Genomic DNA, 24,698 nt, shown 5'->3' with positions numbered 1-24,698 from the left:
AGTCCATTTTCCTTATTCATATTTAATCAGGACAGTTAACAAGATTAGAGGCATTCTGTATTGGCACTAGAGTTTTATAGAGCTTTATTAATGTTTTGACAAGTTGGTTATTGAGAAGTATGTCTTAAGACATTTCTTGCCGAAACCGGTTTGGCTCAGTGGATAGAGCGTCGGCCTGCGGACTGAAAGGTCCCAGGTTCGATTCCGGTCAAGGGCATGTACCTTGGTTGCGGGCACATCCCCAGTAGGGGTTATGCAAGAGGCAGCTGATCGATGTTATCTCTTCCTCTCTGTGAAAAATCAATAAAATGTATTTAAAAAAAAAAAAAGACATTTCTTGTTGCCATTATTAGGCCAGTATGGTCTTGCACTGATTTCTTCAGTGCCATCTTAAAGGATAAGCAGCATTAAAATTTTTGGAGTTATCATTTTACTGGATTTGCAATATTTTGTTCAGTGTCTTTTAAAATATTACACAGTTGACTTTTCTTAACTGTATAGTCATGAAAGTCTTTAAAAATTAGTAAAATTTCTGACTACTTGCCTTTTATTTTTTAAAATATATTCTTATTGATTTCAGAGAGGAAGGGAAAGAGAGAAACATCAATAAGAGAGAATCATTGAGCCGAAACCGGTTTGGCTCAGTGGATAGAGTGTCAGCCTGCGGACTGAAGGGTCCCGGGTTCGATTCCGGTCAAGGGCATGTACCTTGGTTGCGGGCACATCCCCAGTAGGGGGTGTGCAGGAGGCAGCTGATTGATGTTTCTAACTCTATCTCTCTCTCTTCCTCTCTGTAAAAAATCAATAAAATATATTAAAAAAAAAAAAAAAGAGAGAGAGAATCATTGATTGGCTGCCTTCTGCACGCCCCCTACTGGGGGTCAAGTCTGCAACCCTGGCATGTGCTCTTGACCGGAATAGAACACAGGATCCTTCAGTCTGCAGGCCAACACTCTATCCATTGAACAAAACTGGCTAGGGCCTACTTGCCTTTTAATTTGAATAATTTAAATATGAATGGATTATTATGAATAGTGAATAGGAATACTTTTAAAGCCACTTGACTAGAATTTGATGGTTTTGTTTTTACATTTACAGTTTTCTTCTCTAAACTCTAGTTTGTTTCTATAGCTTTCTTACATTGACTTAGCTTTACAGATGGGATCCTCCACTGCTTAGCTTTTCTATACATCTGGTGCAGCATATTGGCTAATCCACTGTGCATAACTGTTAGAGATCCCATTCTTTCTCATTCATTCTTCAGTCCTAGACGTCTAAGCATAATCAAAGAAGGATGAAAATAAAGTTAATTATGGTGTTCCTTTATTTTTACAGTTAAAAACACAGTTAAATGAAACACTCACAAAACTTAAAACTGAACAAAGTGAAAGACAGAAGGTAGCTGGTGACTTGCATAAGGTAAGACACTGCTTGTCCAGAAGATGTTATTGCATCATGCAATGTTGTGCCTTGAATCTTAAACAAACATACTGCTAATTCTGCTGTTATTTTTTTTTTGCATTATTATATTAATTTGTTTATAAATTTAAACTATTTGTTATATAGTTTTTGGAACTAAACTTTTTGGCTTGTTTTAACATTTTTAATTTGCTTCATCATTTCATCACATTTGTGTAATCAATTGCTTTTTAAAGTATAGAATAAACTTTAAATTTAATTGAAGTTATTCTTTTTCAAAACTTATTTACAGCCATATATTTTTTGAGGGGGATTAGCTTATATAGTTATTTATCTTCATGGATCTGAAAGATGTATATAGACCTCTGATGTTTCAGAAGTTTGTTCCTTTCATTTATTACTTTGTAGAAATACATTTTTGTTAGTCTCATAAATAGGCAGTTTTTAGGATTACATTTTTTTATTCTTTGTATTAGGTTGGCACGTTATTTGTAATTTTGAGATTTTTCAAAGTGTAATTCATGTGTGCTTATTATCAAAGCTGCTTTAGAGCTGTGATTGTGTTCATTAGCAAAACAAATATGTCACTTTTCCAAAAATTGAAAGAAATGTTTTTGTTGGTTCTGTATGATGTTATGCAAAAGTATAGGACTTCAGAATTGCTTCAGATTACTTTGGTGTTATTGTTACCAGAAAATAAAATGTGAACTTAGGAAGTTTGTTTTAGAGCTCAAAACTTAGGTACATGATACAATTGTCAAGGCTGAGCAGTCTAGTTTACTTTAGTATGTGGTAATTTTTGACCTCTGGACCAAATATATAAAACATGTACTTTTAGCTTAGCAATTTAGTTTCTCAGATATACTTTAAGGATATTAAACAGGCACTCAAAGATACTAGATATGCCATGTTATTTGTGATGGCTAAAATGGCAATAATAGGCAACAGTGATGTACCCATATCTATATAGAAAGACCGTGTAGCACTTGATCGGAAATGCACATAAATATTTATTGACATGAAAAAAGTTAACAAAATACAATGTAAAACAAACAAGTATAAAACAGCATGTATGTTAAAGACCATTTACTGTATACATTTTTTTTGTGTGCCAGTTTTTTATTTGCCCTTGTATGCACAGAAGAGGGATCTAGACCAGGGGTCAGCACAACCACAAACTATTTTAGGATTTGTGGGCCACATATGACTTCCTCTCATATACTGTTCTTTGTTTGTTTGTTTAACATAATCCTTTACAAATGTAAATACCATTCTTAGCTCATGAGCTGTATAAAAACAGGCTGTGGCCTGAGTTGGCTGACCCCTGACCTAGCCTAATGTTATCCTAAATGTGTATTGTTTGAACTTTTTAAAACAGTGAGCCATGTGTTTTTATAGTCTGGTGGGGGAGGAAGCTGTTTTCATTTTGGAGAAAAAACTGAATAGGTTGGCTTTACATTGTTTTTTTAGAAGAGCTTTATTCTTGTACAAAAGATGTAAGAAAACCGCTCATTGTTTTTCTTGTCTATATTTAATTATCAGTTGTAGTATGTAGAGGCTACCATATTGCTTTCTTTACAGGCTCAACAGTCACTGGATCTTATCCAGTCAAAAATAGTAAAAGCTGCTGGAGATACTACTGTTATTGAGAATAGTGATGTTTCCCCAGAAATGGTATGTCTTTTCTTTAACTTCAAATCTCAGGGCTTATTACCTTATAAATTAAGTGAAGTAAAACATGTACAAGATCCATCTATGACTTAAAAAATGCCTTTGTAGCTCTGGCTGGGTTCCTTAGTTGGTTAGATTATCATCCTACACACCAAAAGGTTGCAGGTTCAATCCCCAGTCAGGGCCCGTACATCAGAGGCAACTGATCAATATCTCTCTCTTATTTCTCTCTCTCTCTCTCTCCTGCTCCCTCCCTCCCTTCCTCTCTCTCCCCTCTCTCCCTCTTCCTCTCTCTCTCTCCTCTCCCTTCTTCCCTCCCTCTCTTTCCCTTCTCTTTCTCTCAAATCAATTCTTTTAAAAATCCTCCGGTGAGGATTAAAAAAAAAAACCTTTGTAATGTGCTTCCATCAGTCATGTTGCTTTTTTAACTGATACCCTATCTCTGAAATGCAGTGTTTTTATTAATGTTTGTTTTCCCTTTAGCTTAGTAAGATGTTAATAAAGGTTTGTGTTGGGAGGTATTTTGGTATACTGTTTAAGAGTATAGACTGCTTGTGTTAGAATCCTGTCCCTACTACTTAGTAGTTGTAAGACTTCAGGCAAATTCCTTAGCCTCTCTGTGGTTTAGTTGCCCCATTTGTAAAAGGCAATTATAATAGTACCTATATTGTAGGATTGTTGAAAGGAATAAGTGAGTTACTATATAAATCAGCGGTCGCCAACCTTTTGGACCTCACGGACCACCGGTTGGCGACTGCTGATATAAATCACTTAAAATAGCTGGTAACACAACAGTGCCTAGCACTTAGAAAAGCTCAGTATATGTTTATTGTTGTTTTTACTGTTATTATGAATGTTTTCTTCTTTGGTGCCCCACATTTTTTTCTGATCAGAGAAATGAATTCATATCTGACATTCAGAGATTCTAGGTTTTTCCCTTTGTGGTCCAGTGACAACATTTATGACAGCTTTCTTTGGTGCAAACTAATTTGCATCACTAGGTATCAAACACTCTTTCTCTATGTGGTTTTTACTGTTGATTTTCATGTCACCTTTCAGATTTTTCATGTTGTATTTAAAACAAAAATGTTCTGCCCTTTTCTTGCATTTGGAGTTTTTCACTACTTCCATCTTTGTTTTAGGAGTCTTCTGAGAAGGAGACAATGTCTGTAAGTCTAAATCAGACTGTAGCACAGTTACAACAGTTGCTTCAGGCAGTAAACCAACAGCTCACAAAGGAGAAAGAACACTACCCAGTAGTAGGTAAGAATAACTCAACTATTACAGTCTGTCTATGGGTAATAGGCATAGTGTGTATATGTGAATGTATGTTGTACTGTGTGTTTATCCTAACTACAGGAGCTGTTATTGCCCAGCAGAAATATTTCCTCTATCTCTTTCAGAACCTCCAGTGACAGCTTTAGCTTTGTTGGAGCTTTATTACCATTTTGTACATATTTTGGTCTTCCAGCTTGGAGGGAGGGAAAAAACCCTTTATTTTTACTTCCCTTGACCTTTGCATAAAACATACACTCTTTTTTTTTTTTAAATATATTTTATTGATTTTTTACAGAGAGGAAGAGAGAGGGATAGAGAGTTAGAAACATCGATGAGAGAGAAACATCAATCAGCTGCCTCTTGCACACCCCCTACTGGGGATGTGCCCGCAACCAAGGTACATGCCCTTGACCGGAATCGAATCCGGGACCTTTGAGTCCGCAGGCCGACGCTCTATCCACTGAGCCAAACCGGTTTCGGCAAAACATACACTCTTGTAACTTGTTTACCTAGGTTTTGTTCATTGCCATAATGTCTGCAACTCCTTTACTTTATCCTGATCTAAGTTCTGGTAAAGTATCTGTGCATTTTTTTTTTTTTTAATGACTTGGTAAAATAAAGTGACTGTGATGTTTTTATGAAGTTAAGATTCTGAGCTGAAAATCAGGTTATCACAATTTCTTTAAATTGGATGCTGGATTTTTTGTTTCTTTGTTTGCTTATAAAGCTAACCAGATCCATTTTTTAACTTCTGAAGTGACGGTCTTAATTGAAGATAAATAAATCCATCACTAACCAAACCATGTTAAGAAATTTTATTGCCTATATTACCTGGGAAAGCTCAGATTTGTTGCCACTTAAAAATGACTTGCAGGGATGTAATGTGCAGCATAGAGAATATGGTCAGTAATATGATAACTCTGATTGGTGACAAATGGTTGATTGACTTACTGTGGTGATCACTTTGCAAGGTATTTAAATGTGGAATAACTTGTATACCTGAAACTAATATAATATTGTGTATCAGCTATAACTAAAAGTAAGTTTAAAATATATATACTTAAAAAGTGACCTGTGTTTTAGCTGGTGAATAAGATCAATTGATTGGTTAATTCCTGGGTTTTACCTGTTTTCAGAATGATTTAAGTCATATTAACCTTGGGTAATTAGGATATTACAATATGCATGAAATACTTCAGATATTCTTCTTCCAAAGCTGTTTGTTCTAAAATAATCATGGTATCTGGAGATGAGTGGAGTGGCTTATACAACACAAAGGGGCTGCTCATCACTGAACTGTCTCTTTCAAAGCCCTTACTTAAGACTCCTTAAGTCTGTACGGAGGCCTCAGGGTAAGTTAGGTGTCCTGGAAAAGCTGGAATGGACAGCTATTTTTTTATTTTAGACATGGGTTACTTTTTATTTTATTTATTTTATATCCTATGCTTTAACTTTATTTTTTTAATCTTTATTGTTGAAAGTATTGCATATGCCCCATTTTTCTCCCCATTGACCCCCTCCAGCCCAACCACACCCTCCATCCCAGGCCATCACCACCCAGTTGTCTGTGCCCATGGGTTATGCATAGAAGGTCTTTGGTTGATTACCTCCCACACACCCACCCTCCCCCGCCTTCCCTCCAAGATTCCGCACTCTGTTCCATGCTTCCATTGGACAGCTATTTTTTTCCTCATTTTTTATTAAAGTATTATATGTGTACATATCTTACCATTGCCCCCCCCCAACCCACTCCCATACATGCCCTCACCCCCCAGAGTTTTGCGTCCATTGGTTATGCTTACATGCATGCATACAAGTCCTTCAGTTGATCTCTTATCTCCCCCACCTCTCCCTAACCTTCCCCCTGTAATTTGACAGTCTGTTTGATGCTTTACTGTCTCTGTATCTATATTTTTGTTCAACAGTTTATAATGTTCTTTATTATCCATAAATGAGTGAGATAATGTGGTATTTTTCTTTCATTGACTGGCTTATTTCACTCAGCATAATGTTCTCCAATTCCATTCAGGTTGCTGCAAATGGTAAGAATTCCTTCTTTTTTATGGCAGCATAGTATTCCATTGTGTAGATGTACCATAGTTTTCTGATCCAGTCATCTGCTGATGGGCACCTAGGCTGTTTCCAAATCTTAGTTAGCTATTGTAAATTGTGCTGCTATGAACATAGAGGTGCATATATCCTTTCTGATTGGTGTTTCTAGTTTCTTGGGATATATTCCTAGGATCACTGGGTCCAATGGGAGTTCCATTTTTAGTTTTTTGAGGAAACTCCATACTGTTCTCCACAGTGGCTGCACCAGTCTACATTCCCACCAGCAGTGCACAAGTGTTCCTTTTTCTCCGCATCCTCGCCAACGCTTGTTGTTTGTTGATTTGTTGATGATAGCCATTCTGACAGGTGTGAGATGGTACCGCATTGTCGTTTTGATTTGCATCTCTTGGATAACTAGTGACTTTGAGCATGTTTTCATGTGTCTCTTGGCCTTCCTTCTGTCTTCTTTTGAAAAGATTCTATTTAGGTCCGTTGCCCATTTTTTTATTGGATCATTTATTTTCCTTTTATTAAGTTGTATAAGCTGCCTGTAGATGTTGGAGATTAAACCTTTATCAGTGATAACATTTGCAAATATGTTCTCCCATGCAGTGGGCTTTCTTGTTGTTTTGTTGATAGTTTCTTTTGCTGTAAAAAAGCTTTTTATTTTGATGTAGTCCCATTTGTTTATTTTCTCTTTAGCTTCCATTGCCCTAGGGGCAGTATCAGTGAAGAAGTTCTTTTGGCATATGTCTGAGATTTTGCTGCCTGTGGATTCCTCTAGTATTTTTATGGTTTCCCGTCTTATGTTTAAGTCCTGTATCCATTTTGAGTTTATCATTGGACAGCTATTTTTATTACAGGGGCATTCTGTCTCTTTTTTTAAATCCTCACTCAAGGACATGCTTATTGATTTTAAGAGAGAGGGGAAAGGAGAGAGACAGACAAGAGAGACATCAATGTGAGACAGAAACATCAATTGGTTGCCTTCCCATACCCACCCCTGCCAGGGATCAAACCCACAACCTAGGTAAGTGCCCTGACCAGGAATTGAACCCCAACCTTTCAGTGTACGGGATGATGCTCCAACCAACTGAGCCACCTAGCCAGGGCCTGTCTCACTTTTATAGAATGATTATCCTCTGGCCTGCCTTAGCATATGCTCTCCTTTAAAATGCTATTTCAGGCCAGTTACCTTTAAGAAGACTTTCCAAATAAATTCAGTTCATTCTTTTAACCTGTCAGCAAAATAATTATTTCGTAGTCTTTTAGCCTTAGGATGTTGACCTTTCAGTTACCTAGAGTTACACTTCTGTCACATTACCACCTTCCAAAAATAGGAAATGCCCTTGCTTCCTGCTTCTTCCCTCCCATGTCTTAAGCCCTACTCTTTTCTCTCCACGTGCTCCTTCTGTTCAGTCTTGAAAACCTGCTCAGATGTCTTATTTTAACCGTGCACTTCCTTTAGGTTACCACCCTATTTTTTCTTTTACTTCACTGTTCAACAAAATTCTTAAAATAAGAAACTATTCTCATAACATCTACTTCTTGATATTAACTTGTTCATCTAGTCTAGAATGGCTTCTCTTCCTGCCTTTCCAATGAAACTTTTTTTGCTGAGGTCATTAGTGATTTCCTAATTGCTGGATCTAATACAGGTCCTTTGTTTGCATGGAAGATACTGAAATATGCTAAATAGGCTGAAGTCAGTCCATAGGCCTTTGTGTTGTAAGGGAAGGGCTCATTTCCAAGAGCTTAAAAAATTATGAGATCACCGACTACCCTTGTCTTTAGACCTCATCAGTAGTACCTCTCCAGCATCTCAAAGGTGTTCTTGAATATTTTCTTTTCCCCCCACGCACATGGGTTGCTCATATTAAGTCTTGTGAACCATCTTTGACTTGGCCTTTTTCCACATTTGCCTTAATCATATTAAATTTGACACTTATACTGATCATTGGTAATAGCACTTTTGTTTTTTAAAAATTTTTGGTCTTGATATATAAAATGTAGTAACTTGTTAAATAAATATCTATGCTCTGGAACACAGTTAAAACTGAACTGTTTGGCAGGCAGCTCCTATAAGTGATAGCTCAGCAGTCTTTTGTCAGCTGATGAGCATAAGTCCCTATCTGGCAAGTGGAAGGGAGGGGTGGAGCATGAACAGTAGTACAGCAGGAGGGATAGGATGGGTGTGTGAAGGTGGAGGTCCACCAGGCACTGAGGACCTCCTTCCTTCGGTGTGTTCTACCCAGCACTGACAGCACTCACAATGCTAGCTTCTCCCACAGATCCCTTGGTCCCACAGCTCTTCCTTAACTGTTGGTGTCTCTCTCAGGTTTTTAACTTCAGCCATCATTTTTGTGCAATGTATTCTCCCTCTTGTGAACTATTTTAAAACTACTAGATGATTAAATTTTAACTGTAAATTTTTAAATCATCAGAATGTAGGTAATAGGTTAAAGCTGATATCAGGAGACTTGTTTTTAGTATATACGAATTGTTTAAGATAATGCTGTACATTATCAGTGAGGGAAAAGCTATTTTTAAAAGACAAATGAGAGAGGTGATAGACAGTAATTTAGTTTTCTAAATCCTAATGCACAGTACTTAGCATTTTTGTAGGAATAGGAGTATTTATCTTATATCCTTAATTGGTAAGACCTTAACCTTTCTTTTCTTCTGGATGTCTTCCTGCCCATCTGCTATTCCTCTCTCCCTGCAAGCCCCAAAAAGAAGGCTATCAGACCCCTGCTTTTTAAAAAAAATTAAGATAATTACTTAATTATCTTAATGACTAGTATTTTATAATATACTTTTTTGTTCCCAGATTATCTACTCTTCTTTATGTTTCCTATTTGCCTGCCTTTGTGTTCTAAGTGTGTACCTGTCTGTATCAGAAAACTTCATCACCCCAGTGTTTTGATCTGTTTGGACCATTATAACAAAAACCCCACAGACTGAATGGCTTAAACAACAATTTATTTCTCACAGTTCTGGAGGCTGGGAGTCCAAGATGAAGGTGCCAGCTGATTCTGTTTCTAGTGAAACCTTCCTGGTTTAAATATGGCCATCTTCCCTTTGTGTCCTCACATGGCAGAGGGGTGAGGGAGGTCTCTGGGTCCTGTTTATAAGGGCACTGATCCCATTCATGACAGTGGAGTCTTCCAAAGACCCCATTTCCAAATACCGTTTACATTGGGGGTTAGAATCTCAACATACGGCTTTTAGATGGACACAAAAGATGCAGCTTCCCTGACCTTGGAACCAGTTTGTGGAGTCCTGTGGAGGGAGGATGATAACTTTAATAGCTGACACTTCATGAGTGTGCCTCCGAGCATGAGCATGCTTCTAGCACAGAGGCATTGTCATTCATGTAATCTTCATAACACCCCAGCATGGTAGATAGGGAGGTATTGTTAATTTTTAATTCCCGTTATACAACAGACTCAGAATTGGTTCTGTAACTTGGTGAAGGTCTCACAGCTGGTAACTGGTGAGCTGGGGTTTAAATCAAAGTGGTCTGGGCCCAGGGCCTGTGCTCTGAATCAGTACTTTCGTTCTCCCTGATTCAGGCACTGTGTCTTCCATCCCTTCTGTCACTTCTTCCTTTTCTCCTCATTTTGTCTCATCCTTTGTTGCCAGCTTCCTAGAGTTTCTTCTGTTAATTCTGACTTTTTCCTAAAGTTGGTGTGTATTTGGTTTATTAATAACGAATGGGAGAGGCTCTCAGTGTTATCCAGAAAAACTGGGGTGAAGTATGTATGTGCTTTCCCTACTCCCATTGACAAATAGATTATTTTATGATGCTATTGTCTCTTGTTTCTTAAAGAAAGAATTCTTTTGTAGTGCTATTGAAGTATAATGTTGACGTTCCAGATAAAAACTAGCTTTTATTTCTACACTTTACACTTGATCAGGTTTTCATTTTCTGTGATGTGTTTACATAGCACTTTATAGTTTAATATGTGTACTTTCTGATCAGCTGTTAATCTTGTTTAGATAACATGCTAGCCAGTGATAACTTTTACTTTCTAATTGCTTCTTTTCCCCCTCAACTTTTTATTTTGAAAAATTTCACACAAAGAAGTGTTGAATGAATAGTACATTCACATAGCTTACCTGCTTTCTCTCTCTCTCCATGTATGTTTTGCTGATGTCAAACCATTTGAAAGTAATGACAACATTTTTATCCCTGAGCACTCCAGTATGCATTTCCTAAGAACAAACGCATTCCTTTACAAGTCCACAGTATCAGTATCACATCCCCAAAAATAAAACAGTAGTTCTATATCATCATCCAGTATTAAACCCATATTTAAGTTCCCTCAATTATACCCCAGATAGCTTTTGTTTTTCCCAAACCAGCATCCTATCAAAATTCACATGCTGCACTTGGTTATATCCTTTGAAGGTAATTCCTGTAGTCATTTTATCAGACTTGGAAAGCTTCATATGACTTCAGAGAGTCTCTGAACCTATTTACGCATGAATGGAAAGTTGTAAATTTCAGTCCCTCTTTTCAGGGCTACTCACTCACCTGAATAGCTGTAGAGGGCTCTTGAGTAGAACTAACAAAAATGGATTCTCAGTCTTGTTCTCTTAAATGTTTTTAATAAGGTTTTAACACCCTTGCATTATTCTAAGTTTGGTATGAGGTTTTGACTCATATATTTTAAAATCCATGTTAAAGTTTCAGAATTTTCCCCTTGGATTACCATTAATATTAATTGCTTTGATCCTAGTCGAAAGGACCATGCTAGTTCAAATGGAATATGTACTTCTGGTGCTTGTCAGAAGTTTCTGATTGCCTTTTGTTTCTTTGTTTTAAAATGAATTTATTTATTTCTGATCTTTTACAGAGTGAAGTAATTGAGAAACTGTTCATTCAAGAATAACAGGAGGCATTGTATTATATTTTGCCAAATTAAAGCCTTATTTATGTTTTCACCCTTTCTACTTCGTCAGAAACACTGAACAGAGTTTTGTCTTTTCTAATCCTTGTTAGACTACTGATTTAAAGAGAGAAAAAAAAGCCAACTCTGTAGACACCTTCAGAGTTTAGTTTTATAATAAAAACTGTTTGAATAATTAGACCTTTACATTCCTGAAGATAAAATAAACATGTAATCTTTTATCTTATTTTGCTCAGTAAAATTGTTCAGAAGATCAAAAGTAAAGACAATGTAAAATTTAACATTTTAATACTGATGTTGTGCACTGTTTTACTTAACATTTTGGGGAGTAACTGCCTCTGACTTCCACTCAAGAAAACACTTTTTGTTGCTAATGTAATCGGTTTTTGTAATGGCATCAGCAAATAAAGGGATGCTTATTATCAGACTTGTTCTAATTTCATTGAGCTTTAATAGATTTTATTAGCATTACAGGCCAACACAATTAGTAATTTCAACCTTCAGACAAGATGAGATAGGCACTGTTGATCATACAACCTCTCTGCTGGAGCCCTGGGTCTTCTCTGGGATTCTGTGCAACGTAAGTCTTATCCAGAAGAGCTGCCGGTTACAGAAAGCACAAGCAAATATTTAGGGTTTCATTCTTACCACCCCCACTTCAGGTTGAAGAGCTCTACTTTATTTTTACTATTACTATTTTATTAAGTAATAATAATAAACTTTTTTAGTTTCCTTCTTGCCAGGCAGTGTGTTATAGTTCACATGTTAATCTTTTTTTTTTTTTTAATCCTCACCCAAAGATATGTTTTTATTGATTTTTTTAGAGAGAGAGGAAGGGAGGGAGAGAAACATTGATAGGTTGCCTCCCAAACGCACCCTGACTGGGGATTGAACCCACACCTAGTAGGTATGTGTCCCAACCAGGAATCGAACCCCACAACTCTTTGGTATCTGGGATGATACTCCCAAGTAACTGAGCCACCTGGCCAAGGCCATGTGTTATCTTTTGTTGTTGTTGAAGAAGCTTTAAAAAAAAAAAATCGGTTGGCCTGGCTGGCATGGCTCAGTGGTTGAGCTTCCACCTGTGAATCAGGAGGTTGTGGTTTGATTCCCAGTCAGAGCACATGCCTGGGTTGTAGGCTTGATCCCCAGTGGGGGGATGTGCAGGAGGCAGTCTATCCATGATTCTCGGTCATCATTGATGTTTCTATCTCTCCCTCTCCCTCTCTCTGAAGTCAATAAAAATATATTAAAAAATGATAATTGGATGGAAAAACAGCCCTTCAGATGCTAAAAAACCACTGACAAATGTCTGTGCCACTGAGTATTGAAGCATTAAAGTGCCTGGCCTCCCTGCAGTTTGTCATGCTTCTACCATGGGGCCTCCACTTTGTTCTCTTGTGTAAAACTTTCTTTTCTTGACTTGATCCCTCACCATCTAGAGATCTGTTTAAATGTCACCTTTCTCATCAGATCTTTCTCGATCATCCAGTATCCCCCTGCCTCCCTGTCCCCCTACCTGTTTTTGTCTATAACATTTATAATTTTCAAATAGATACTTGGTCAGTCCCCAGACCCCACTGCAGAGTAAGCTCCATGAGGGCAGGAATTGCCTCTTTTGTTCTTTGCTTTATCCCCAGCCCTGAGAAAGTGCCTGACATCTAATTGTGCTCAAATATTTAAATGAATGAATAGATGAAATTTATTTTTATAGCTTGCGGATTGTTGCTTCCCAACCTTTTCACGTCATAGCACACCTATCAAATAATATTTCTACGGTATATGACCAGGTATGCCTGCCTAGGGATTTGGGATTCCCCAGGCCTTACCTGGCTGCTTTCAGCAAACCATTGGGAAATTGATCTGAAGGCCAGATACTGTGTCAGCATCTTCTCTCTTTTCCTTTGCTTTGCTATAAAGCTACTTATGTCTTTGCCACCTGAAAACAAACAAACAGAAATCCTGTCTTCTATTTTACAACCTTTCCTTGCTAATCTTCTCTCCGGAGTTTGGTTTCTAAGAATTGTATAATTGTATTATTTTTTTAATCTTCCTCTATGTTGGAATTTTTAAAAAATAAAATAATTGTAAGAGACTCAGAGGACTCCGTCTGGTGTCTTATTTGTGTCCTCTTCCTCAACATTCCAACCCAAATATTCACCTTTTTGCCTCTGAAATGGCAGGAAGTTGTTAATATTGCCTGTTCCAGTTAGGGGTGGTTGAAATAGTTAATGGTTATTTAATTTTATTAAAAGTCTATTCCTGTTACTTGCATCAATTTTTCTTACTTCCTTACTCCAGAATCAAACAGGAAAAGCTTACCACACTCCCATTTGGTTCTTTTTCAGATATGCCAAGATAGCTCTATGCTCTCCAAGTCATTCCCTCTAGGTTAAGTATTGCCAGGTCTTAGTTGCCCTGAATATGAAGGGCCACACTAGCCTGCTTGCCTCATCCATCTACAACTGCCCACTGTAAGCAGTTCACTCACTGGGGGGAAAGGGAGCATCGAAACTAAGAGGGAGCCATGTGTCCTGGGTATCCAGTGGCTCTCCTTGCCACTATTGGAGCCAGTTGAGGCAGAAAACCCTGATTACTCAGATTGGGGAGAACCTACAGGGAGGAGAGAATGACTATGTATTTGGGAGCTGAGTTGTTGCTCCCCCAAAACAGAATGGAGAGAGCTGAAAGGGAGGAGTGAGGGGATGCCTATGAAGCAGGCTATAACCTTGTTGGGTGTGGCAGAACTAGTAAGTTTCCTGGAGGTCAGTGACCAGTGTAAAGCAACCAGGCTGGAGCAGCTTGCAGGTGGTCCCCAGCAGCACGAGGTTGTAGGTGTGTACCAGTTGGCAGAAGCTGTATTGCCCACAGTTTGAGCCAGGGACAGATTTTCCACGTGTCTTGCATCCCAGGACAGATTGCATATGGGCACCTGCCACTCATGGGATCTTCCCTAGATGGTGTGTATAGGGAAAGAAGTGACCATCAGCAAAGGGCTGGTCTTGTAAGACCCCAAAGGCACCTGGTGGAGCCGTTGATTCTTGACTCCTTCATGAAGTGGAGACAGAGGCTTGTGCTAGTTATGTGGGCGGCCCGGGAGACTCTTCTTGTGTCAAAGGTGTTTGCTCAGGAACAAGCTGCTTGCTCTTCATCCTGACATCTGCTGGGTCCAGGTGCTGGAGCTATTTTAGGTGGCTGACTACAGGAGTTCCTTCCCACCTCCCCCGAGCAGATTCCATGAGCCTATAATTGCTCTGAACCTGTGTGTGTGTGTGTGCGCGCGCGTGCATGCTTTATAAGCTTGCTCAGTGATCAGTTTGATTTAGAGTTCTAAAGAGCTCCCTATGGGTTTTTCTGACCTTTCTCAAAGCAACTGGGTCCTCTGTCCACCAGGGGACCAAGTCTCTGAGGAAGAGAAGTTCTGAATGAGCCTGGGGTGCATGTGCTCTTCTTGTCAAGCTCAGTTCCCTGGGTTCCGGGGGTGGAGAGAGCTGAAAGGGAGGAACTGAGGGAGCCCAGGGAAGGGCGTCCTGTGGGTTTGCACACGGCTCTGGGCTGGAGACCAAAGCTGAGGGGCGGCAGGATGGGACTCCGGTAACACCAAGGTTCTCCTTTAGAGGCGACTGGACAGCAGGTCATAAGCCAGGCCACCTGGGAGAACGAACCAGAAGATAGGAAAACTGAACAAAAGAAAGTAGATTTTAAGTTATAGAGACATGTATTTCAGTTAGATACACGGAAGAAATGCCTCCCAGCAGGTCCAGAAATCTTAAATGGGTTTCTAAGGAAGTGGACAGCACTCTTCAAAGATGCTGTGAACAACAGGAGAAGTAGCAGCAACATCCCTCACATTTCTACAGAACTCGGGCTCCTATTCATTGAGTTCTTGCAGCCTCAACCATGTATCACATCATGGAAGACGAGGTTCACATTATAAGCCACTGGCTGGAAATCACAAAGGGTGCTTGAAGGCACCAGGCTGCAAATGCAGATCTGACTCCAAACCTCTAGGTTGTTCTCTTTTCTCCAGTTTTTTTTTTTTTTTTTTTTTTTAAAAAAATATTTTTACTGATTTCAGAGAGGAAGGGAGAGGGAGAGAGATTGAAACATGTTTCAGAGAATCAACAATTGGCTGCCTCCTGCATGCCCCCCCACTGCGGAGCGAGCCCGCAACCCAGGCATGTGCCCCTGACCATAATCGAACCTGCGACCCCTCAGTCTGCAGGTCAACACTCTATCCATTGAGCCAAACCAGTCAGGGCCTCTTTCTCCAGTTTTAATAATAGACTCCAAAGCAAGGTTGGAGGTTTCACAGGGCTGTTGTCAGGACATAGAGGTTACACGTGTGAAAGCACTCTGAGGAATGGGCAATACTCTGCAAATATAAAAGACATTAACCGTATCCATGGATTCTTAGCGTACATCATATATGCAATCACTAGGGGGAGGCATTAGACAAGGCATATAAGCAAACTTGGTTTTGGAAGGAAAGTGTGTTTTTTCCTAAATGATGTTCAGGGATTTAAAATGGAAAAGCAAAGGTTTGTATTAGGGACTGGCTGCCATTCTCATCCAGGTTTGATGTGCTTTTGATGAGGTGTTTCCATGAAGGCATCTTAGTCTATCATGAATAGTTTGGATAGTGGGTGATGCCCAACAAATGAATGGAAGATACGGCTAAGCACAGACTCTCTCGTGGTTCTTTTTGCCTTCTGTTTGCTCTGTGATCATTTCTGTGTTTGTTGAGGTTCTGTTTCTCCTTCATTGTTTCCACTTCATTTCTTTTTAGACCGTGTTTGTTGTTCATGTTAGAGCTAGTAAGGCATGTTCCTGATCCTTCACATCCCTTTCATGGTGTTATGAGCTGACCCACATGGCTATTTTATCCAGGTCATTCGAGGGCTATTTCTAGGTCATTTTCTTCCCCACTTTTTCCTATGGTGATTTGTTTTCTTCTCTTTCCATTCTTCTAGAATTTGTCATTATCCTTCTGCTAGCTGCAAAGAATGTTGGATTAGGAAGCCAAGTCTCATGAATACCACTAACTAGCTGGTTGATCAGAGACATTGCAGAATCCCAGTGAACCTTTGTTTTCAGGGATAATTATAATTTCCATGTTTACCATCCAGGTACACTTATTTTGTATAGTAATCTGGCTTTTGCCTCTTCTGTGCATTCAACATTATCCAAATAGTCCATCTTCTCTACCACTTCAAGTATTTCTGGGTCAGTTTCCAGGTCCTCATGAAGAAGTCCCTCCTGCAGTGTCTGCTCTGTCACGTCAGATGACCCTCTGGCCAGAGCAGACCAATGCTCTGTTGCCATAAGGAGAGTGGCTCCCTTGCTTTGCGTTACCACCTGCTAGAAGGGTCCCAGCGCAGTGTTGTTTGAGCTTCCATGTGTGATGGAGTTTCACAATCATCTCGGTTGCCTTTCTCACATTCAGGACTGCCTGGAAGTGGGTCCTATCATAGCCCCCACGCTTTCATCCTGAGAACCTCCTCTAACAACCAAGGACCAGTTGGCCTCCCTCTCCTTTAGGACGAGGCCTACCTTTCTACACTCTTCTGAAAACAGGTTATGTGCCAGGCATAATAAAAGTTACGAATCGATCAGGGGACAAATCTTGAGTTCTTTGCCAAGGACTTTCCTTGTGCATAGACTGTTGTCAGGCCTGTTCCTATGGCTTCTGAACACGTCGGAGCCTCAGCGGTGCACACAGGAAGCTCTGGCTGAAAATGACATCTCTGTTTTAGTTGAAGAAAAGTTGCCATAGTCACCATGACTACCCTCTTGTTCTGTCCTTCATAGTTCTTCCTTCTACATTTCTCTTAATCTCCTTTCATTTTAAATGCCATCATAATGTGTTCCAAACTGAAGAGGGCATGTCAAAAGGACACAGGCGCCCTAGCCGGTTTGGCTCGGTGGATAGAGCATTGGCCTGTGGACTGAAGGGTCCCAGGTTCGATTCCGGTCAAGGGCACATGCCCCGGTTGTGGGCTCGATCCCCAGTGGGGGACGTGCAGGAGGCAGCCAATCAATGCTTCTCTCTCATCATTGATGTTTCTATCTCTCTCCCTTCCTCTCTGAGATCAATAAAAATATATTTAAAAAAGAAAAGGACACAGGCTTTGCTTAAAGGGTCTCCCCTAATCACATTTGGGGCAACTTGAGCATAAAAGTTATTAACAGCAATGGATAATAGCACATTGCATTAAAAAAAGAATCCACCAGTTTACATTTATACTATAATAAAGTGGAAGGGAGAAGGAAAAGCTTTTTTTTTTTTTTTTTAGAAGAATGCCAATTAATAAACAGAGAGGAATGATTAAAAAAAAAACATTTTTTAGCCACTATAGTAATAATTCAGGTAAGAATTATTAATGGATGCTGAAACCACTGGGTGAAGGGTTTTGGGGGAAGAGAATAGTCATACAGTCCCAAAGTATCATCCTCTAGATTACTTGTTAATTAAAAAGGGAAAACGGTACTTTTATGATGGAGAACTCTGGCAGACACTACCTTAACTAAGTGATCAGACAACACCAAGAATGGACAAATCAACATAGTGGACTCGGTGAGACATAAGAGGACACCTGTGTGGGATTCTTGCCAGAAATGTTGAGCCTGCATGGAATCAAGAAGAGACAATCAAACATCCAAATCTGGGAACATTCTGCAAAACAACTGGCCTGGATTCTTAAAAGAAATTCAATGTCCTAAAAGACAATATGTCTGGGAACTATCCCAGATTAAAGGAAATTAATGAGACATTTCAGTTAAGTGCAGTGTGTGGTCCCTGGATCCTGGATATGGGGGAAATCAGACCCTAAAGGACAGCATGAGGACATTTTAATATTGATGGTAATAGGATTACATCAATGTTAGAAATCATAGTTTGTGTAATAAAGGAAAAGTAAATAAAATATCATTTATTTTGTATGCACGAGTGTCTCAGAAAAAGAATCTTTATGTTTTTCTAAAAGTTTCCCAATATTACGGACTAGTAAATAGTCCTGTGACCCTGACTTGCTTCTTTTCTGATTTCCTCTCCCAATTTTCTTTTCTGTGCTTTTCAGGTAGAGGGATCTCACCAAGAAGAGGGAAAATCAAGAGATGGCAATTGAAGGGCACCATGACTAGCTGGTGTTTCCCTTCAGAACAATGGTGGGGCAGCCACAGACCTGGATAGCAGGGGCCACTTGTTTTTGTTGGACCAGTGCTTGCATAGCACTGGTTTGGGGGCGGAGGGGTGAGACATTTTACTTCCTCTGGGTCCTGAAAGGTTGCTTGTTTTCTTTGCTTTTTCTAGCTCAGCACCCAGGGCAGGCATCTGGAAAAGGGAGGCTCCATCAGAGAGCCTGTGGGTCTAGTAGCTCCTTGGGCTACACCAGGGGCCGGAAGCTCACAGGTCTTTGCCGAGAGGAGAAAAGTTGTTGCTATTTAAAAATTATCATCATCGTTATTGTTGTTATTGTCACTGTTATTGTTACTTAAGTTCCCAAAGTGAAAAAAACCTGAAAGAACATAAGGTGGACTTCATGAATAATAGAATTTGGAAAGAATGAATAATTAAGAACAGTCTTTCCTGCCAAACACAAACTTTTTCTTGGCTTTGGAGAATGTCTTTGGTTTTGTGTTTTTGAGTTAGAGAAGGAGATAAATTGAATTTGACATCAGGAGTATTTCAGAGAAAGGATCAAACCATCAGAGCCAAGCACCAAGATGGGGGAGATGTTGATAGAAACCTCAGACATGTGTGGGTGACCCCAGGGCACGGATGACTCTTGCTCTACGTGGTGTCCACAGAGGCGACTGGGGGTCTGCCAGAGGCCTCTGAGGTAGCCTACTGTAGTCCTGGTACCCATCTTGGTGCAAAAAGAACATCCAAGGTCCTATGTGCCCTGCAAGGGCATTCAGGGAGGGGCTGAGAGAGGCCCAGAGTGGGGCTGGGGAAGATCTGGTGCATGGACATGTATTTAAATTTGACAGTTAAGTTCGCTGCCATCAGCACAGTGGGGGCTCAGATACAGAAATTAAGCTGATTTATGTAAATTAACATTATATCTTGACAGTCTGAGCCAGAGGTGGTACAATTCGAATGGCTGTACCTATTTTGTTGGGCTTAGCTGGGGCCTGAACAAATGAGCAGGCCTTGTTCTGGTGTTACTGAGTGGGCGGTATTGGAATTTGTTTTGCTTGTTTTGTTTTTGGATTAAATGGTTTCCCAGGACTGCGAGGCCAGGCCCTTTATTTTAGCCCAGTCTCCTGGTCCCCTCCGGGATTCCTGACACACAGGGCCCTGGGTGGTCTGCAGTGAATCTTCCTCCCCCCGCCTCCCCTCCTCCTACCTTCCAGCCTCAGTCTGCACCTGGTGGCCTGAGATGATGGAGATGACTGTAAAGGCTGGGGACATGGGGCCCACAGGAGAAGCCACCAGCAGTTCCTAAAAGGCAGGAGGTCTCTCCCACTCCACAGGGCAGGAGCACTTACCCTGTTTTTCTTCCAGCGCCCACATAACTTCCCCAGGATGCGGTGGTCAGACTGAAGGCAGCTGGGACGAGTTTCAGGGAGCACGGAGCAGGGGTAAGCGGCATCCCCTGCAGCTTTGAGCTCCCTACTCCCCTCCCAGCACCTTGTACAAGCCCTCACCACACCAGGAAGGGCCGTGCTGGGCAGCTGCCAGCTCAGGGGAACCACTGCCACAGGTGTGGGGGCCTTCTGATGGTCGTGACCTTTGGGAACCCAAGGAAGTTACACAGAAATCTGTAGCATTAGGAGCCTCAAGAAACTGCAGTTGTTTGGCTTTGAGTTTTAAACCTTGAGTCATAAACTGTCCATTACCCGAGAGACTCACCGTTCTGGGAAACAGCATCCACCATTTGAGGAGGATGAGGTGGGGTGGGTGCCTCCTCCACGCCCAGAGAGCGTTGGCTGGTGCTGGTACTGACTAGCTCAGGGGTGGTCGTGGGCTTTGGAGGTTGCAGCAAGCCATCTGAGAGCGATGTGTGTATTTTTAAGGACTTTTACTCCAGCTCCTCCTCCTCAGCACTCTGCTGTCCCTGACACTCCAGGTGGTGACAGCTGGATGCTACCTGGCTGCACTCGCCTTTTAAAGGAGGGAGAAGCCCTTTCCAGACACAGAACATTGAAGGGTCAGCACGCAGCCAGGCACCTACCCTGGAAAGGGTGGTAGGTGTAGGACACAAGCCAGCTGACAGTTTCTCTACCTGGAAAACTAGGAGTGGGATGGGGCTGGGTAAAGGAGGAAAGCATAATGGAAAAGGAGGTAAAAGGTGCAGCTTATTACAAAGCACATTTGCATGACAATGCAAATACAATAGAGCAGAAAATCAGGGGAAGTAAACACGCTTATGAACAATGCCATCAAAATTTACCTCCCAACTTTTTGGTAGCAGAGACAAAAAATTTAGTCTATTAATAGGCAAGAGACTTTCTATTTACTACTACTAATAGCTAATAGTTCATGACTTCTAGGTACCAGGCACTGTTTAGGCACTTGCCAGGGAATGTCTTCCATCCTCACAACAGCTCTCCGAGGAGGTTCTAACTTCATGCCCTTTTTTACTTATGAGAGAACACACACACACACACACACACACACACACACAGACAGAGAGAGAGAGAGAGAGAGAGAGAGAGAGAGAGAGAGAGAGACGGAGGTTACATAACTGGGAAGTGGTGGCCCAGGGACATTATGCAGTAAGACTCCACAGCCCCACCCAGATCCCTCAGCCTAAGGCAATGCTGTTTCTGTATATGGAAAAGGGGATGCATACTTCTTTTTGGCTTCTTGAAATGCATCATCTAACCAAAAACCAGCAAAGTGTCCCACAATTGCCCGATGGGCCAAACCTGCTCCCACCTGGTCAATAATATGTTTGTGGATGGAGAGCGGAAAGCCTGTCTCGAAGCAGGTGCCACGAGACGTTAGGCATCTCCCATTCCTGAAGGTCGCTTAGAGAGGCAGAGGGGCCGAGAGCCCTTGCGTCACATTAGGCTTCCTAACCCCAGCTTCTGCCAATTCCACTGATGGATTCAGAAGTGACGACGGCTATGTTGAAAGTTAGGAGTAAGGGGTAAGGCTTTCTTTTAACCAAGTAGCACGTCTTTGTATGTGACACATCTCAGATGTCCCTTATTCTCTTGGCCTTATCTGCCTCCTAGTCACAGCTGCTTACTCCTCTCAGCTGCTAAGGTGGGGATCGACTGGCAAGGCTCTGGATTCTGATGCCCAGTGTCTCAGGCCCCTCCCAGCATTTCTGGACGCGCATGAGCATCATATCTCAGGTGGGGGCTCTGGCTTCCTCGGGGCAGGGCCATTTGATGCAACTCAGTGCAGGGAAGAGAAGCCCACGGGCCACTTTGGCCGAGGAGACTAGAGAAGGGTAGATAAATTCTGTCTCCATTTTTCCCTTTGATGAATTTTTTTTTTCTTCTCTTTATAGCCTGACCAGGGATGTCCTGTGTGGCAAGAAGATATACCTATTGGGCAATGGCTGAATCTCATTAAGACTTGTTGGCAAGTAGTGGACAGCACAGTAAGACAGCCCGAGTTTACTTCCCATCCTTCCCTGGCCCACCCTCCTCTCCCTTCACTTTGCACTTTCAAACGAAAGCATCAGCCTTTAGCCCTGGCCTAAGGAATGCAGGCTAAGAGGAATCGAACATGAGCTTTGGAGTCAAAGTGAAGTTCCTTCTGAGCTTGCCCTCTAGGTCCCTGTCCTGGACCATTCAGTTTTAAGGGAAGGTGACTCTCCATGGACCAGACTGTCCAGGAAGCAGTGGCTGTGGGCTCTGCAGAGAGAGTCTCCTCCCCGTATCCCCATGCAAGTGTGACCTGGGTGGGGACTTCAGAACCAGAGGATGAGGACAGCTGCCACCATCTTTCACTGCCTTACTGTTTACCTGGTCCTGCCTTGATGGTCCCACCTTCTCTCTCTCTTTTAAAATTTTTTTTTAAAATTGATTTCAGAGAGGAAGGGAAAGGGAGAGAGAGATAGAAACATCAATGATGAGAGAGAATCATTGATTGGCCACCTCCTGCACGGTGCTCCCCACTGGGGACTGAGCCTGCAACCCAGGCTGTGCCCTGACTGGGAATTGAACCGTGACTTCCTTGTTCATAGGTCGATGCTCAACCACTGAGCCACGCCGGCCAGGCCCATCTTCTCTCTTTTGTCTGCACTGGTAGACATGCCTCCAGCCTTCAAATCCTATTGAACCAAGACGATGCAAATTCCTCTGACTGAGCCTTATGTCTTTCCTTCCTAGCAAGCCCTCCAGGAGTGCGAATCTCTGTTGTGAATTAGTGATATGAGAAAGTTGCTGCTCTAACTTTCCGTTCTAATCACTCTGAACAAATTCCCTTGCTCTGATGTGACTGCCAGATTCCTGTGGGACTCCTCCCGGATGAATTGTGGACAGCTGAGCATCCCGTTGGCAAAAGAGAAATAAGAACTGGAACTTTCCCCCTTGGTCATCTGTTGGCCCCGGGCGGTAGAGAAGTCTCACTGTGAAACACCATGTGGTCGCCAGAGACACACATTTCCTATCCGTTTCTATTGGCTCTCATTCAGCAATGACATAACCCAAGATTTCACGAGCTAATGAATCTCTAAAAATCCAATTTAAGTCTTTGGGGTTTATAAAATGTCCCCCAGTTTTCCTGTAGGTGCAATAAAATTACCAGAGCACAGCTACCCCACAGCAAAGCTGCTCAACCTCCTTCCAGGCCAGTGATGAGGGGCTGCCTTGGTGAGAGGGGTGAAAGGAGCTGCCTCATCTGAGGACAGAAAGGATGCGTTTGTGCCTTCCGAGTCCCGGAGGCTGGCTGAGGTGGGAGATGAGATGGAGGAAGCTCTTTCAGTGTCAGAGAAGCAAAGCCACGTAGCTCCTGGCGTGGTCCTGTCCTTTTCCACCTCAGAGCCCTCAGGTGGGCAGCTCTGAGGCAGGGGTGCATTGTGGGAACCATGGCCCTCAGACCGAGACTGAAACTCTCTTGGGGTTACTGCTTGGGGAAAAGTAATTTCAACGGACCCTCCCTGAGCTCTTGAGAGAAGCTCCATTTGGGCAATTGGTGTCTTGGGGCCAAAGCCTCAGAGCAGCAGGCACCTGGGCTGCTCTGAAAGTAGCTCATCAGTGGGAAGATGTTGGGGGTGATGAAAGGTCGGGAACTGCAGTAAAGGTAAGGCAGGGAGATGTGTGAAGAGAAAGGAAGCATCAGTGTTTGCACCTGGAAAAGCTGCCCCGGTCCAGGAGCTGAGTTCTGAGGCACCATTGCCCAAGCCTCGGGCCTCTTTCTCCATCCACCACCACCTCTGTCTCCCATTCTCCTCCCCTTGTCTGGTCCCCAGGAGACTGAGGAGGTTAGGGGGGCTTCATGGATAGAAGGGTCACCACAAACGTGCTTCTAGGATTCACTTGAACCCTTAAGACCTTGGAGTCTGGGTTTTTCTCTGGGAAAATGTCCCTGCTCTCCCACCTTGGATACCCTTTATTGCCTGATGGGTGAGCATTAAGGCAGCCCAGGGCCATTGCACCTCCGGCTGTGTGTGCTGCAGGGACAGCCAGGATGGAAACAGTCGGTGCCTTTGCAGTCGAAGACTTTTTCTACGGGTTCTTTTGGGGACCTGTAAACAGATCTCTTGCCAGTGTTTTCTTGGTCGTATCTTTGGTGCCAGGGTGTCTGACTGCTGTTTTGTCTGGAGGTGCATCCAGAATTGACTGCAGATGATTCAGCCTGGGGTCTAGTTTCTCTCTGTCCGGAGACTCAGCAAGACTGTCAGTGGATAGGCCTCCGCGGGCCTCTGACTGCAAATCCACTCGGCTCCTTTGTCTCTGAGTGTCCTCCCGTCTGTGTGACACTTTCAATACCTGGGCCTGACTGTTCCTATGAAGACGGCGGGGTAAATTCCCGAAGAAGGAGCAGGATAGCGTTTCCACGGTGGCAGAGTGCTGCCGTTTTTCTCCTTGTTTTGTTCATATCTCTTCTCCTTCCTTACACAGCTTTCCTTTTAAGGTTAATCGAGGAGGGGGCCCCATTAGGCTGTAGAGATACTCAGTGTTGCTGGTTTTCCTTGGAGTGCTGAGAGATAACGAATGTTCCCTGTCGAGGAAGAGAAGTACCTTACGCTGGAAACCTAGGACACTGCTGTCCACATAGCTGCTTCTCTGTGTGAGGCACACTACCTACTGGTTTTATGTTTCTGATCATCTGGGCATCTCCTTGGTTTTCAAACTTTCATTTTATTTTTTAAAATATATTTTTTATTGTTTAAAGTATTACATGTAGTAGTACATATATCTCCTTTTCTTCCCCCCTTGACTTCAAACTTTTAA

The 24,698-nt window shown here is 41.9% G+C and overlaps 1 protein-coding gene across 7 annotated transcripts in view; it reads left to right on the top strand.

The window, feature by feature from the left end:
- Positions 1 to 11,763, top strand: part of KTN1 (kinectin 1) — a 97,215-nt gene extending 85,452 nt beyond the window's left edge. For all 7 annotated transcript variants that reach the window (XM_028141688.2, XM_008139015.3, XM_054716039.1 and 4 more), the window contains 4 exons: positions 1,336 to 1,419; positions 3,001 to 3,093; positions 4,233 to 4,353; positions 11,283 to 11,763. In XM_028141688.2, the coding sequence (XP_027997489.2) occupies positions 1,336 to 1,419; positions 3,001 to 3,093; positions 4,233 to 4,353; positions 11,283 to 11,287 (303 nt within the window). In that variant the 3' untranslated portion in view covers positions 11,288 to 11,763. The remainder of the gene's footprint in view (positions 1 to 1,335; positions 1,420 to 3,000; positions 3,094 to 4,232; positions 4,354 to 11,282) is intronic.
- Positions 11,764 to 24,698: the final 12,935 nt, after the last annotated feature.

This window comes from Eptesicus fuscus, chromosome 5 (genome assembly GCF_027574615.1).
Source record: "Eptesicus fuscus isolate TK198812 chromosome 5, DD_ASM_mEF_20220401, whole genome shotgun sequence".
NCBI lineage: Eukaryota > Metazoa > Chordata > Mammalia > Chiroptera > Vespertilionidae > Eptesicus > Eptesicus fuscus.
This window is presented reverse-complemented; position numbering and strand designations above follow the sequence as displayed.